This window comes from Carlito syrichta, unplaced genomic scaffold, assembly GCF_000164805.1.
Source record: "Carlito syrichta isolate Samal-C Ts95f unplaced genomic scaffold, Tarsius_syrichta-2.0.1 Scaffold309885, whole genome shotgun sequence".
NCBI lineage: Eukaryota > Metazoa > Chordata > Mammalia > Primates > Tarsiidae > Carlito > Carlito syrichta.
Window position 1 is genome coordinate 288,205 of NW_007253981.1, and position 15,864 is coordinate 304,068.

Consider the following 15,864-nt stretch of genomic DNA (forward strand, 5'->3'; position numbering starts at 1 on the left):
GGTCACTCCCGGCCACCGCAGCCTCGACCTGCTGGGCTCCGGCGATCCTTCCACCTCAGCCTTCCAAGTAGCTGGAACTACAGGCGCGCGCTACCACGCCCGGCTGATTTTTTGATTTATTGTAGAGATGAGGTCTCGCCAAGTTGCCCAGGCGGGTCTCGAACCCGCGAGCTCAGGCAATCCACTCACCTCAGCCTCCCAAAGTGCTGGGATTACAGGGTGAGCTACCAAGCCCAGCTCAACCTTGTTTTCAATATGATACTATTAAATAAATATTTGGAGCCAGACACAGTGGTTTACGCCTGTAATCCCAGCACTTTGGAAGGCAGAGGTGAGGGGATTGCACGAGCTCAGGGTTCAAAACCAGCCTGGGCAACTTGGTGATTCTTTGTCTCTACAATAAATCAAAAAGTTAGCTGGAGGTGGTGGCACATGCCTGTAGTTCCAGCTACTAGGAAAGTTGGGACAGAGGGATCACCTGAGCCCAACAGGTCAAGACTGTGGTAGCCATGAGCATGCCACTGCACTCTAGTGTGGGCAACAGACTCTGACTCAAAAAAAAGAAAAAAAATGTATATATATATATATTTGGACTGATTATAACAGTAATATTTTTACCTAGTGGCAATTTCTCCCTTGGAAATAATTTATTTATTTTTTTTTTTTTGAGTTGGAGTCTCACTCTGTTGCCCAGATTGGAGTGCAATGACCGCTCCCGGCCACCGCAGAGTCGACCTGCTGGGCTCTGGCAATCCTTCCGCCTCAGCCTTCCGAATAGCCAGAATTACAGGCGTGTGCTACCACACCCAGCTAATTTTATTAATTTATTGTAGAGATGAGATCTTGCCTGCCCAGGCAGGTCTCGAACCCGCGGGCTCAGGCAATCCACTCACCTCAGCCTCCCAAAGGCGTGGGATTACAGGCTGATCCACTGAGCCCGGTGGAAATAATTATTTTAAAATTAAGACAAAAAATGTAAGAATATGCATAAAATATGTGTACATATATACGCTTTGGAACACTGTTTTTTGGGTTTTTTTTTAATCGGAGTCTCACTCTATTGCCCAGGCTGGAGTACAGTGGCACGCTCATGGCCACTGCAGCCTCAACCTGCTGGGCTTAGGTGATCCTTCCACCTCAACCTTCTAAGTAGTTAGTACTACAGGTACACACCAACACACCCAGCTAATTTTTTTTATTTATTGTAGAGACGAGGTCTCACCAAATTACCCAGTCTGCTCTCAAACCCATGATCTTAGGCAGTCCTCGCCTTCACCTCCCAGAGTGCTGGGATTGCAGACATGAGCCACTGCGCCCGGCAGGATCACTGGTTTTAACAGGAAAGAGTTTACAGCATTCCAACTGTCCAAAAGTAAATTGTGATAAAAAGCCGGGCTCAGTGGCTCAGCCTGTAATTCCGCACCTTTGGAGGCTGAGATGAGTGAATTGCCTGAGCCTGAGGGTTCAAGACCCGCCTGAGCACCTTGGCGAGACCTCATCTTTACAATAAATCAAAAAATTAGCCGGGCGTGGTAGCGCGTACCTGTAGTTCCAGCTACTTGGAAGGCTGAGGCAGAAGGATCACCGGAGCCCAGCAGGTCGAGGCTGCGGTGGCCGAGAGCAGCCACTGTACTCCAGTCTGGGCAACAGAGTGAGACTCCAACTCAAAAAAAAAATTAAAAAAAAAAATTGTGATTAAAATATTGGCTGGGCACGGTGACTCATGACCGTAATCCCAGCACTTTGGGAGGCCAAGCTGAGAGAACTGCCTGAGTCCAGTAGTTCCAAGACCAGGCTGAGCAATATGACCAGATGTCATCTCTACAAAAAATTAAAAAAGTAGCTGGACATGGTTGCCCCAGCTACTTGACAGGCTGAGGAAGGAGGATTACTTGAGCCCAGGAGGTTGAGGCTGTGATGAGCCGTGTTCATGTCACAACACTCCAGCCTGGGCAACAGAGTGAGCCTCTGACTCAGAAAGAAAAAAATCACAATGATAAAAGCCATTTAAAGTTGTCTGGGTTAGTCCATGCACAGTGACTCAAGTCTATAATCCCAGCACTTTGGGAGGCCGAGGTGAGAGGATTGCCTGAGCTCACTGATTTGAGACCAGCCTGGGCAACTTGGCAAGAATTCATCTCTACAAAAAAATCAAAAAATTAGCTGGGCGTGGTAGCGTGCGCCTGTAGTTCCAGCTACTTGGAAGGCTGAGCTGGAAGGATCGCAGAGCCCAGCAGGTTGAGGCTGCAGTGGCCTGGAATGGCCACCGCACTCTAGTATGAGTGACAGAGTGAGACTCCAACTCAAAAAAAAATCAAAAAGTTAACTGACCGTGGTGGTGTGTGCTTATGGTTCCAGCTGCTTGGAAAGCTGAGGTGGAAGGATCACCTGAGACCAGTGGGTCGAGGCTGTGGTGGCTGTGAGCATGGCATGCCACTGCACTCCAGCCTAGGCAACAGAGTGAGACTCTAACTCAAAAAAAAAAAAAGTTGTCTGGGCATGATGGCTCATTCTTGTAATCCCTGCACTTTGGGAGGCCAAGGCAGGAGTAACACTTGAGGCCAGGAGCTGGAGACTAACATGGACAACATAGGAAGACCCTGCTCTACAAATAATAATAATTATTATTTTGAGTTGGAGTCTCACTCTATTGCCCCAGCTATAGTGCAGTGGCACACTCATGGCCACCACAGGTACCTCCTGCTGGGCTCAAGCAATCCTTCCACCTCAGCCTTGGAACTACAGGCACATACCACCAACCTGGCTAATTTTTTGGATTTATTGTAGAGATGAGGTCTTGTCAAGTTGCCCAGGCTGGTCTCGAATCCTTGGGCTCAGGGAATCCTCTCGCCTCGGCCTCCCAAAGGGATTATAGGCTTTGAGCCACTGCGCCTGGCCTCAGAGTGAGATTCCAACTCAAAAAGAAAAGAAAAGCATGTGGAATGAGATATATGTTGGTGTGGTCATCTTTGCAAAATATCTGTCACCTAACACATATTGCTTATATCTATATATCTTTCATCTTATGCATCTTTGCCTTTATTGATTTTAATTATACAACTATAATTATATTAATAACATGAAGTTGTAAAAAATTAATACAAAATTATTGATAGCAACTTGTGAATCTTCCCATTAACTCATTCCAACTCTCTTTTCTGAAGGGTTGTTGCCACTGTCCAGTTTGGTGCATATCCTTCCAGAACCCTTTCTATGCATCTACGTATAGTACATAACCTATTTTTACAGCTTTACACACACATGTTTATACAGACCTTTTTTAAAAATTAGTAACAGGCTATTGCAAATATCCTTTTTTCCTTAGTACAAGGTGTCATCATCCCCTTTGCACACACAAGTGATCAAGCTAAGATTCTGGCCAGGCTCGGTGGCTCAGCCTGTAATCCTAGCACTTTGGGAGGCTGAGATGAGAGGGTTGCCTGAGCCCACGGGTTCGAGACAAGCTTGGGCAACTTGGTGAGACCTCGTCTCTACAATAAATCAAAAATTAGCCAGGCATGGTAGTGCATGCCGGTAGTTCCGGCTACTTGGAAGGTTGAGGTGGAAGGATTCCCTGAGCCCAGCTGGTGGAGGTTGTGGTGACTGTGAGCATGCCAATGCATTCCAGCCTGGGCGACAGACTGAGACTCCAACTCAAAAAAAAAAAAGGATTCTATCTTTGGCCATCTGACTCCAGAGCCTTCCCTCTTTCCACAGTGCTGCAACCCTTCTCAGTATTTTATGGTATTTCCATCTGTTTGAGCAGTCTTCTATTGCAGGTCATCTGTTTTAAATTTTTCACAATTACAGTGTTTCATTGAACACCATTGGAGGTACTCCTTTTTGCATAGTTGTGAAAATGTTTTAGATTTTTTTTTTTTTTTTTGAGTTGGAGTCTCACTCTGTCACCCAGTCTGGAGTGTAATGGCATGCTCACGGCCACCGCAACCTCAGCCTGCTGGGCTCAGGATCCTTCTGCCTCAGCCTTCCAGGTAGCTGGAACTACAAGCACATTCTACCATGCCTGGCTTAGTTTTTTGACTTGTTGTAGAGACAAGGTCTCACCAAGTTGCCCACGCTGGTCTCAAACCCAGGAACTCAGGCATTCCTCTCACCTCCACCTCCCAAAGTGCTAGGATTACAGGCCTGAGCCACCACACCTGGTCAATGTTTTAGATTTTATTTCTAGAAATGGATTTGATGAGTCAACTGCTATGCTCATTTTACTTTGTTTTTTGGGGGGATTTTTTTGAGTTGGAGTCTCACTCTGCCTCAGTCTTCCAAGTAGCTAGAACTACAGGTGCGTGCTACCACGCCCGGCTAATTTTTTGATTTTTATTTATTTATTTATTTATTTATTTCTTGAGTTGGAGTCTCACTCTGTCGCCCAGACTGGAGTGCAGTGGCCGCTTCCGGCCACTGCAGCCTCGACCTGCTGGGCTCCCGTGATCCTTCTGCCTCAGCTTTCCAAGTAGCTGGAACTACAGGTGCGCGCTACCACGCCCAGCTGATTTTTTACTTTATTGTAGAGATGAGATCTCGCCAAATTGCCCAGGTGGGTCTCGAGCCCGCAGGCTCAGGCAATCCACTCACCTCAGCCTCCCAAAGCACGGGATTACAGGCTGAGCCACCAAGCCCAGCTCGTTTTACTTTGTAATGAATACTACCAAATTGCATTTTTAAAATGCCATGTTTTAGGCCGAGCGCGGTGGCTCACGCCTATCTCAGCACTGAGCCCGTGGATTGGAGACCAGCCAGGGCAACTTGGCAAGACCTCGTCTATACAATAAATCAAAAAATTAGCTGGGTGTGGTAGCACATACCTGTAGTTCCAGCTACTTGGAAAGCTGAGGCGGAAGGATCGTCTGAGCCCAGCAGGTTGAGGCTGCAGTGGCTGAATGCATGCCACTGTCCTTCAGCCTGGGTGACACAGTGAGACTCCAACTCAAAAAACAAAAAAACAAAAAACAGGAATATAAAATTTGGCATTTTGCAGCTGGTTGCAGTGACTCACACCTGTAATCCTAGCACTTTGGGAAGTGGAGACCAGAGGATTGCCTGAGTCCAGGGGTTCAAGATCAGCTTGGGCAAGTTGGTGGGACCTTGTCTCTACAGTAAATCAAAAAATTACCCAGACGTGGTGGATGCACCTGTGTTTCCAGCTACTTGGAAGGCTGTGGTGGAAGGACCGCCTGAGCCCAGCAGGTCGAGGCTGCGGTGGTGGCCATGAACGTGCCACTGCACTCCAGCCTGGGTGACAGAGTGAGACTCCAAGTCCAAAAAAAAAAAAAAGATAGAGTTTAAAATTCCTTAGCTGGACCCAGCATATGACTCTTTTGTCCTTTGGATTTAAAGGCATCATTCTTTATTTTTCTGTTTTCTTGCTTATTTTTTTTTAAGTGGCATAATCAGTCTGGCTCTGTTACAGCCCAGGCTGGAGTATGGTGGCGCAATTATAGCTTACTGCAGCCTCAAACTCCTGGGCTCAAGCAATCTTCCTGCCTCAGCCTATTGCATAGCTGGGACTACAGATATGCACCACTGTGCCCAGCTAAGTTTTTCATTTTTAGTAGAGGCCAGGTCTTGCTATGTTGCCCAGGCTGGTCTTGAACTCTTGTCCTCAAGTGATCCTCCTGCTTCAACTTCCCAAAGTCCTGAGATTGCAGGTGCAAGCCACTGCACTCAGCCCCTCCTAAACTTTTACTAGCTCCTTCTTTGGGAACTCTTCTTTTCCTGTACAGTCTTTCAGGGAATCACATTACATTTGTGTGTGTGTGTGTGCGTGTGTGTGTGTGTGTGCGTGTGTGTGTGTGTATGCGTGTGTGTGTGTGTGTGTGTGTGTGTGTGTGTGTGTGAAAGCAGGATTTATTGAGAGCACAGAAAAGCTCCCCCAGTGGGAGGGAACCTAAGGGGGTTGCCCCTCATTACATCTTTATGCTGAAGTTTTCCTGGTTTCTGTCTCTAGCCTTCACCTTTCTCCTAGTTCTCAAGCAATGTACCTGACACTGACCAGGCACTCTCTCATATGTGCCATAGGCACCACAAGTACAGTATGTCTGAAACAGAGCTGCTGCAGATTTTCTGATATCTCTGGGCCCTATCTCCTTTTCTGCCCTTCCATGATCCCTGACTCAGTTCATGCCTCCACTGCCCTTTGCCTGAACTGTTATAATTCATTCTTAGTTGGTCTCCTTGCTTCCGGTCTCTCCCCACACAAATTCATCCATCCAAAATAGATTCTCTACATCAAATCTGATCATGTCACTACTGTGCTTAAAATTCTTCCACAGTTCCCCATCATCTCCTAGGAAAAGGCTACAATGCAGAATAGACAGGGTTTTGGGCCTTGCCCCTCACTATACTGCATCAGGAAGTCTCCAGTCACTTTCTGTTCCCAGTCCTGATCCTATTACTCATCTTTCTCTTGCCAGCATACATGATCCATCTTCTCCACTTCAGGTTTCTCTCTAGACAAGGGAGTGCTTGCAGAGGATTATTATCAGGTCAACTTAGCTGGGAGGTACCTGTTGCAGAGTGGAGGTATGTTTATTGTCCCCGACTTTTTTAATTGAGATCAGCCTGGACAACGTAGGGAGATCCCATCTTTACAAAAAAGAAGAAAATTAGGCAGATGTGGAGGGTCATGCCTGTTGTCCTAGCTACTCTGGAGGCTGAGGCAGGAGGATCCCTTGAGCCCAGGAATTCCAGGCTGCAACGATCATGCTACTGCACTCCAAACTGGGCAACACAGAGAGGCCTTGTTTTTTTATTTATTTTATTTTATTTTATTTTGAGTCAGAGTCTCACTCTGTTGCCCAGGCTAGAGTGCAGTGGCATGCTTACGGCCACCGCAGCCTCAACCTGCTAGGGTCAGGTGATCCTTCTGCCTCAGCCTTCCAAGTAGCTAGAACCACAGGTATGCACCACCACCAAGTTGCCCAGGCTGGTCTTGAACCCGTGAGCTCAGGCAATCCTCTTGCCGTGGCCTCCCAAGGTGCTGGGATTATAGGCATGACCCATCACGCATGGCTGAGGCCCTGTTTTAAAAACAACAACAACAACAACAAGAAAAATGAAAGAATAATACAGTGAATACCTGGCTACTATCCACCTAGACTCAACAAGGTTTTAGCCATTTGTCATTTGTGCTTTTTCACTCTTCTCAGAGAAGAGATTTAAATACAAAATGAGGCCAGGCATAGTGGTGCACTCCTGTAATCCCAGCACTTTAGGAGGCTGAGGAGGGAGGATGGCTTGAGCCCAGGAGTTCAAGACCAACCTAGGCAACATAGCAAGACCTCATCTCTAAAAAATACATACATACATACATACATACATACAAAATTAATGAACAATGAAATTAGAGTATAGCAGGTATCAGCTATACTCTAATTTATTTTCTTTATGCACTAACTTTTTTCTTTTTTTGAGCTGGAGTCTCACCCTGTCACCCAGGCTGGAATAGAGTGGCATGCTTGTGGCCCCTGTAGCCTTGATCTGCTGGGCTCAGGCAATCCTTCTGCCTCAGCCTTCCAAGTAGTTGGAACTACAGGCATGTATCAGTATACCTGTCCAATTTTTTGATTTATTATAGAGACAAAGTCTTGCCAAATTGCCCAGGTTGGTCTCAAACCAATGTCTCAGGCAATCCTCTCACCTCCACTTCCCAAAGTGCTGGGATTACAGGCGTGAGTCACCGTGCTTGGTTTATGCACTAACTTCTAACTTCTTTTTTATTTTTGAGTTTGAATCTCACCTTGTCACCCAGGCTGGAGTGCAGTGGCATGCTTGAGGTCACCACAGCCTTGATTTACTGGGCTCAGGCGATCCTTCCACCTCAGCCTTCCAAGTAGCCGGAACTACAGGTACACACAACCACGTCCAGCTAATTTTTCATTTATTGTAGAGATGAAGTCTTGCCAAGTTGCCCGAGTGGGTCTTGAACCCGTGGGCTCAGGTAATCCACTCACCTTGGCCTCCCAAAGCGCTGGGATTACAGGCTGAGCCACTGAGCCCGGCTAGGTCTATGTCTATTTTCACCCACCAGTCAGGGGGGGATCCTGTTAACTCAAAGTCAGACCATATCACTTCTCTATTCGGTACCACACAATGGCTCCCATCTCCTTCAGAAGAGAGGCTGATGTCCTCACAGGGACATACTAACCCTCTCTTGATATGCCTTCATAGCCTATCTGTTTTGATCAGCTACTCCTCTCCCTACCTCTGTGGTTTCTCAAACAGGCCTGGCACAGATCATCTTAAGGCTTTTGCATTTTATTTTTTCTTCTGCAAAATCTTTTTGCATTTTCTTTCCCTTTTTTCCTGGAAGGTTCCACATTCCACCTCTATAAACAGGACTCACTCCCTCATATTCTCAGGTCTTGAATACTGTTTCCTCAATGAGAACCTCCCTCACAGCTAATTACAACTGCAGGCAAAACTGGTCACAGTGGCTCATTCCTGTAATCTCAGCACATTGGGAGGACACGGTGGAGGGATTGCCTGAGCCCAGGAGTTCAAGACCAGCCTGAGCAACATGGCGAGACCTTATCCTTATAATAAATAAAAAATTAGCTGGGCATGGTGATGTGCACCTGTAGTCCCAGCTACTTGGAAGGCTGAGGCAGAAGAATAGTCTGAGCCCAGCAGGCTGAGGCTGTGGTAGCCGTGATCATGCCACTGCACTCCAGCCTCGGCAACAGAGTGAAACTCTGACTCAAAAAAATAATAAAATAAAGGCCGGGCTCGGTGGCTCAGCCTGTAATCTCAGCACTTTGGGAGGCTGAGCTGAGTAGATTGCCTGAGACTTGTGGGTTCAAGACCAGCCTGGGCAACATAGTGAGCCCTCGTCTCTACAATAAATCAAAAATTAGCCAGGCATGGTAGTGCACGCCTGTAGTTCTGGCTACTTTGAAGGCTGAGGCAGAAGCATTGCTGGAGCCTAGCAGGTCGATGCTGGGGTGGCCGTGAGCGTGCCACTGCACTCCAGCGTGGGCAACAGAGTGAGATTCCAACTCAAAAATAAATAAATAATAAAATAAAAGTGGGCTAGGAACAATGGCTCAGGCTTGTAATCCCAGCACTTTGGGAGACTGACATGGGAGGATCACTTGAGGCCAGGAGTTGGAAATCAGCCTAGGGAACACAGTGAGACTCTCTCTCTACAAAAAAATTTTAAAATTAGCTAGGGCAGCCCCTTCTGGTCCCCTCCCACTGTAGGAGCTTCTCTGTCCTCTCCATAAATCCCGCTTTCTAAAAAAAAAAAAAAATTAGCTAGACGGTGTGGTGGCATGTGCCTGTAGTCCCAGCTATTGAGAGGGCTGAGGAGGATGAAGTGGGAGGATTGCTTGAGCTTGAGTCCAGGAGGCGGAGGTTGCAGTGAGCTGTGATCACACCACTACACTCCAGCCTGGTGACAGAGGGAGACCCTTTCTCAAAAAAAAAAAATTGTAAATAACTTGTCTCACGCACCCTTTAATCCTCTTCCGTGTTCATTTTTCTCCATAGTACTTATTACTACTTGATACACCATGCATTTTTCTTTCATTTATTTATTTATTTGAATTGGGGTCTTACTCTGTTGCCCAGGATGGAGTGCAATGCTATGCTCACGGCCACCGCAGCGTCGACCTGCTGGGCTCAGGTGATCCTTCCGCCTCAGCCTTCCAAGTAGCTGGAAGTACAGGCATGTGCCACCACACCCGGCTAATTTTTTCATTTATTGTAGAGACGAGGTCTTGCCATGTTGCTCAGGCTGTCGAACTCCTGAGCTCAGGCAGTCTTTTCGCTTCCGCTTCCCAAAGTGCTGGGATTACAGTCTTGAGCCACCGCGCCCGGCCATTTATTTATCCGTATTATGATTTGTAAATTCCACAAGGATAGAGACCTGTTGGCTGTACCTCCAGCGCCTAGAAGGGCTCCCGGCACATAGCAGGGCGCAGTCGACCTCTGTGGAGTGAGCGGATGATTGGGAAACCAGAGGGAGAAACACTAAAGTATTGGAAGGCTTCCTGAGTGAGTCGTAGCCAGCACTCCCAAACCTCGCCCGCATCGCGTTACAACGAGCCACGCCCATCGAGGCGGGGCCGGAGCCGGGGCCGGAAGCAGCTCTCGGGCGGAAGCCCGACCCGCAGAATGGGCCCTCCTCCCGACCTGCCCCGGGCTCTTGCCCTGCCCACCCGAAAGTGGGTGAAAGGTCGGCGGCGCCGGTGCTGCAGCTGGGGCAGCAGAGCCAGGACGGCCAAGGAACTGACTGACAGACGGACTGACCATGGCCGATCAGCCGAAGCCCATTAGCCCGCTCAAGAACCTGCTGGCCGGCGGCTTTGGCGGCGTGTGTCTGGTGTTCGTGGGGCACCCTCTGGACACGATCAAGGTGCGGGAGGTTGCGCTGCGGGCTTTGGTGGGGAGGCCTGGGCGGGGCGTGGAAAGCAAGGTCTCCAGCGAGGCTCGGTCCCTGGACAGAAGAGAGGCTTCTGTGAGAAGTCTAGGGACTCTTTCAAGGGTAGAAGGAAAGCTGTACCTTATACCCCTAACAGCTAGGCGGCTCAAAGTGAGCTACCTCTAAAGGCCTGTCAAGAGCTCTGATTTAAAGTTCTCTGTCCCGCAAGTCTCTCCTGACCTTTCGCCACTTCTTTGGGGATGAGAAAGAAAAAGCGTCTCCCCAAAGCTTACATTTCAGGCAGCCCTGACTTCATTAAGGTTGAAATAGGTCCCTTGTAAAGCCCACCCCAGGAAGACAACTAAAGACAATGAGATATGATTATTTTGGAGATGTCATTTGACTCACTCTCCTGGACCAGAGTGTCCCATCTCCATCTCTTTCTTCTTTCCCGGCCAGGGAGAGATTTGGCCATCTTCAGCCTGTTTCCTTATGGTAGCATGAGTAGTCTCCTGGGCAGAGGCATCCCTGTGGGAAGCAATGATGTCCTCAAGTGACTGAGGCCCTTCTAAGGAATGCCCAAGGTCAGGCTGATCACAACTCCTAGGCTAGGAAGCTGTGGTAAGCTGAAGCTCTGGCAGGGAGAAAGGTCATCAGGGCTTGTCCCTGGTCTTCCTCATATCATACCTCAACTCGTCCCATTGCAACACTTTCTGCAAGACCTTGCTTGGATATCAAAGTCCATGCCATGTGGCTTAGCAATCAAATCTTCATCCTAGTGTTCTACCCTTATTTCTGGACACACACTTGAAGAAAATTGACAAGTCATGGCTAGGGTTGGCCTGCGGGGAGCAGACGTAAATCTTAAAGGATTAGAAGCCCATGTGGGGGGCTTGTTAGAATGTTGGATCAGCTTTCCTCCACAGGGAAATAATTTTGTGGGCACTTCCTCTTGGGCAGCAGACTCTTTGCTGTCTTTCATGCAAAAGAGGAGCTGCTCTAAGGTAGAGCTCCTACTTTGGTCACTCTATAGTGGGACCAGGATTAAAGCAGCTAGGCTGGTTAGGGCATTGTGCGACATGAAATCAGATGTTTATTCAGTTATGGTAAATGCTGTGTGTGAGTGCTTCCCAGATGGTGGTCATTCCAAACAACACCGTTTAATAAGTTACAATTGTCTGGCCTCCTTTCCTACTCTTGGTCCATATAGACTGAGATCTCATTAGTTCTAGGCACCTGGGGCCTCTCTTTAAAGAAAAACAAAACCCTTGTTTGTTTCCTTATGCAAATAATGCTTCTGTCTCCATATCCTCTTGTCCTTTGATATCACAAGAAGAGCCAGATGACCTCTGTATTGAAGTATAAATGACTGAAATGCTCACTCCTGACCAGAAATCATCTCTTTTTAGCTTAAACCAAAACCATAAATTGCTGACGACTGTCCTTTCAGCCTTTAGAGAACTTGGTGGGCGCCAATCAAAACCTAACCTAGTTCAAGACCTGCCTGGGCAACTTGGCGACACCTCATCTCTACAATAAATCAAAATGAGCCGGGCGGGGTAGCGCGTGCCTGTAGTTCCAGCTACTTGGAAGGCTGAGGCGAAAGGATTGCCGGAGCCCAGCAGGTCGAGGCTGCGGTGGCCAGGAGCGGCCACTGCACTCTAGTCTGGGTGACAGAGTGAGACTCCAACTCAAAAAACAAAACAAAACAAAAAAAACATAACCTTGAGGTATTCAGAGGTCTGAGGTGACTGAGCTTTGGCCCATGTGTCCTGAGAAGCCATGAGCTGCAATACTTCAGAGTTGGAGCTTGGAAAAGCTTTATGAAAGGTGTTATTAGGGCAGGCATTGAAATGCTGACTGAGTTCTGTCTGGAAGAGTAGGGAGAGCCAGGCAATCTGGAATGGAAAGAGCAAGTGTGAGGGAAGTACGGGCTTGCAAACAGGGGTCAGGTTGTAAAATAAGACCAGTTACAGAGGACTTTAATGTTCTGGTTTGAATGACTGATGTCATGATGAGACAGATATAAAGTTCATGTAAAATCACAAAAATATATCAGTCAGAAGTTTTGATTCATTTATCTCTCCCTACTCATCTCTCCCTACTCACTAGGGGAGGTTGTTCCTGACCATGGAAGATCTAATGGCCAATATAAGGGAGTTTGGATGTAAAGGAGTGGTAGCCTTTGGACATTACTACTGTTGTGTCCCATAAACCCCCCAGACTTGCATGACACTCTGTTGCCTATAGTGTGACTTCCTTGGTGTGGCATGTAAGGCCCTAACACATGTAAGAATTCTAAAGAAGTAGAGAAACAACATGGTGAACATCATATTTTGGAAAGGTTAGTATGAATGGCAATCTTGAGAAAGATTTGGAAGCAGAATAGTGAAGCGGGAAAAACATCTAGGAAAAATACTGCAGGAGTAACTGGGTTATCAGTTATGTTTTGTGGTTTAACAACTTACCCCAAAATTTAGTGGCTTAAAACAACAATAAACAGGTTAGGCGTGTGGCTCACTCCTGTAATCCCAGCATCTTGGGAGATGGAGGCAAGATAATTGCCTGAGCTCAGGGGTTCGAGACCAGCCTGGCAGCATGGTGAGACCTCATATCTCTACAATAAAAAAAAAAAATTGAAAATTAACCAGGCGTGGTGGCGCACTTCTGTAGTTCCAGCTACTTGGAAGGCTGAGGTGGGAAGATCACCTGAGCCCAGCAGGTTGAGGATGCGGTGGCTGTGAGCATGCCACTGCACTCCAGCCTGAGTGACAGAGTGAGACTCTGACTCAAAACCCAAACAAAACAATAAACGTTCACTAACTCTCACAGTCTTCGTGATTCAGGATTTCAGGAGCAGCTTAGGTGGGTGGTTGGGCTCAGGGTCTCTCATTAGGTTGCAGTTAAGATCCTGGCATCCAGATTCTATAAAGAGTACTCACAACTCAATAATAAAAAGAATAATAATCCAACTTAAAAATAGGCAAAAAGTCTAGATAGACATTTCTCCAAAGAAAATGTACTACTGGGCCAATATGCACATGAGAAAATTTTCAATGGATTATCCATCATGGAAATGCAAATCAAAATCACAGTGAGATATGAAATCACAGTGAGTTACCATCTCAACCAACACAGTGGCTCATGCCTGTAATCCCAGCACTTTGAGAGGCTAATTCAGGAGGATCACTTGAGTCCAGGAGTTTGAGACCGGTCTGGGTAACACAGTAAGACCCCATCTCTACAAAACAAACAAGCAAAAAACCCCAAAAAACTTAGCCAGGAAAGGTTGTATATGTTGTAGTCCTAGCTACTCAGGAAGCCGAGGTGAGAGGATTACTTTAGTCCAGAAGTTCAAGACTATAGTGAGCTCTGATTATGCCACTGTACTTTGGCCTGGACAACAGAGCAAGACCCCATCTCTAAAAGTAAGTAAATAAATAAATATTTTTTGGGTTTTTTTTTGAGTTGGAGTCTTACTCTGTTGCCCAGGCTGGAGTGTAGTGGCACACTCATGGCCACTGCAGCCTCAACCTGCTGGGCTCAGGGGCTCAGGCGATCCTTCCACTTCAGCCTTCCAAGTAGCTGCAACTACAGGCACGTGCCACCATGCCTGGCTAATTTCTCGATTTACTGTAGAGATGAGGTCTCGCCAAGTTGTCCAGGCTAGTTTCGAACCTGTGGGCTCAGGCAATCCTCTCACCTCGGCCTCCCAAAATGCTGAGATTTTAGGCATGAGCCACTGTGCCCAGCCTAATAATAAATTTTAAAAAGAAGTGCTACCTTACACTCACTATGATGGCTATAAAAAAAAAAAAAAGGTAAGCCGGGTTTGGTGGCTCTGCCTGTAATCCTGTGCTTTGGGAGACTGAGGTGAGTGGATTGCCTGAGCCCACAGGTTTGAGACCCGCCTGGGCAACCAAGACCTCATCTCTACAATAAATCAAAAAATTAACCGTGCACAATAGTGCACGCTTGTAGTTCCAGCTACTTGGAAGGCTGAGGCGGAAGGATCGCCGGAGCCCAGCAGGTCGAGGCTGCGGTGGCCGGGAGCAGCCACTACACTCCAGTCTGGGCGACAGAGTGAGACTCCAACTCAAAAAAAACCAAAAAAAGATAGATAATTACAAATGTTGATGAAGATGTAGAAAAATTGGAACCTTCCTGCACTGCTTGTGGGAATGTAAAATGGGGAAACCTCTTTGGAAAACAGTCTGGCAGTTCCTCAAAAGGTTAAACAGAGTTAACCTATGACCCAGAAATTCTACTCATGGATAAATTTACCTGTGCTGTTAATTTTATGTGTCAACTTGACTAGGCCACAGGGTACCTAGATATTTCGTTACATATTATTCTGAGTGTGTCTGCGAAGTGTTTTTAGATATTAACATTTGAATTTATAGACTGAAGAAAGCAAATTGCCCTCCTCAATGTGGGTGGGCCTCATCTAATCAGTTGAAAGCCTGAATAGAACCAGACTGATGCTTCTCTACAGGTAAGAGGGAACTCCTAGGCTGGGCGCGGTGACTCACGCCTATAATCCCAGCACTTTGGGTGTCTGAGGTGAGAAGATTACCTGAGCCTGCAGGTTCGAGATCAACCTGGGCAACTCGGTGAGACCTCATCTCTACAATAAATAAAGAAAAATTAGCTGGACATGGTGGCACGTGCCTGTAGTTCCAGCTACTTGGAAGGTTGAGGAGGAAGGATCACCTGAGCACAGCAGATTGAGGCTATGGTGGCTGTGAGCATACCACTACACTTCAACCTGGGCAACAGAGTGAGACTCCCAACTCAAAAAAAAAGAGAGAGAAAGAGAAAGAACTCCTGCCTGACTACTTGAGCTGGGATATCAGTCTTTTCTTATCTTCAGACTCAAACTGAAACATTGACTCTTCTTGGCTCTCAAGTTTGCTGACTGCAGAATCTTGGGACTTCCCAGCTACCATAACTGCCTGGGTCAATTCCTATAATCTCTTGATGTGTGTGTGTGTGTGTGTGTGTGTGTGTGTGTGTGTGTGTGTATCTCCCCAGTTGGTTCTGTTTCTCTGGAAAATGCTGACCAATACAATACCCAAGAGAACTGAAAACATAATCTACACAAAAACTTGTATACAAATGTTTATAGCAGCATTCAAAATAGCACGTGTTTATAGCAAAATTATATATATATATATATATAGCAATGTTTATAGCAAAATTATTCAAAAAGAAGAAATACAAGTGTTGATCAACAGATAAACAGACATACAAAGTGTGGGGTAGTCATACAATAAGATATTTGTTAATAAAAAGAATGAAGTACTAATGAAATTAAGGAGAAATTTGAATCTAGCAGGTTAAGTGAATGCCAAAGATATGTACATAGGTATAGATATCCCTGTTGAGCCGGGCTGTGTGGCTCAGCCTGTAATCCCGTGCCTTTGGGAGGCTGAGGTGAGTGGATTGCCTGAGCCCGCGGGTTCGAGACCCGCCTGGGCAGC

General features: G+C 46.9%; 1 protein-coding gene across 1 annotated transcript in view; it reads left to right on the plus strand.

Moving 5' to 3' along the window:
* The first annotated feature begins 10,073 nt into the window (after nucleotides 1–10,073).
* The window catches only part of SLC25A20 (solute carrier family 25 member 20), a 26,500-nt gene continuing 20,709 nt past the window's right edge, over nucleotides 10,074–15,864 (plus strand). The window contains exon 1 of the mRNA XM_008068159.2: nucleotides 10,074–10,375. Within this exon, the coding sequence (XP_008066350.1) occupies nucleotides 10,271–10,375 (105 nt within the window). The 5' untranslated portion in view covers nucleotides 10,074–10,270. The remainder of the gene's footprint in view (nucleotides 10,376–15,864) is intronic.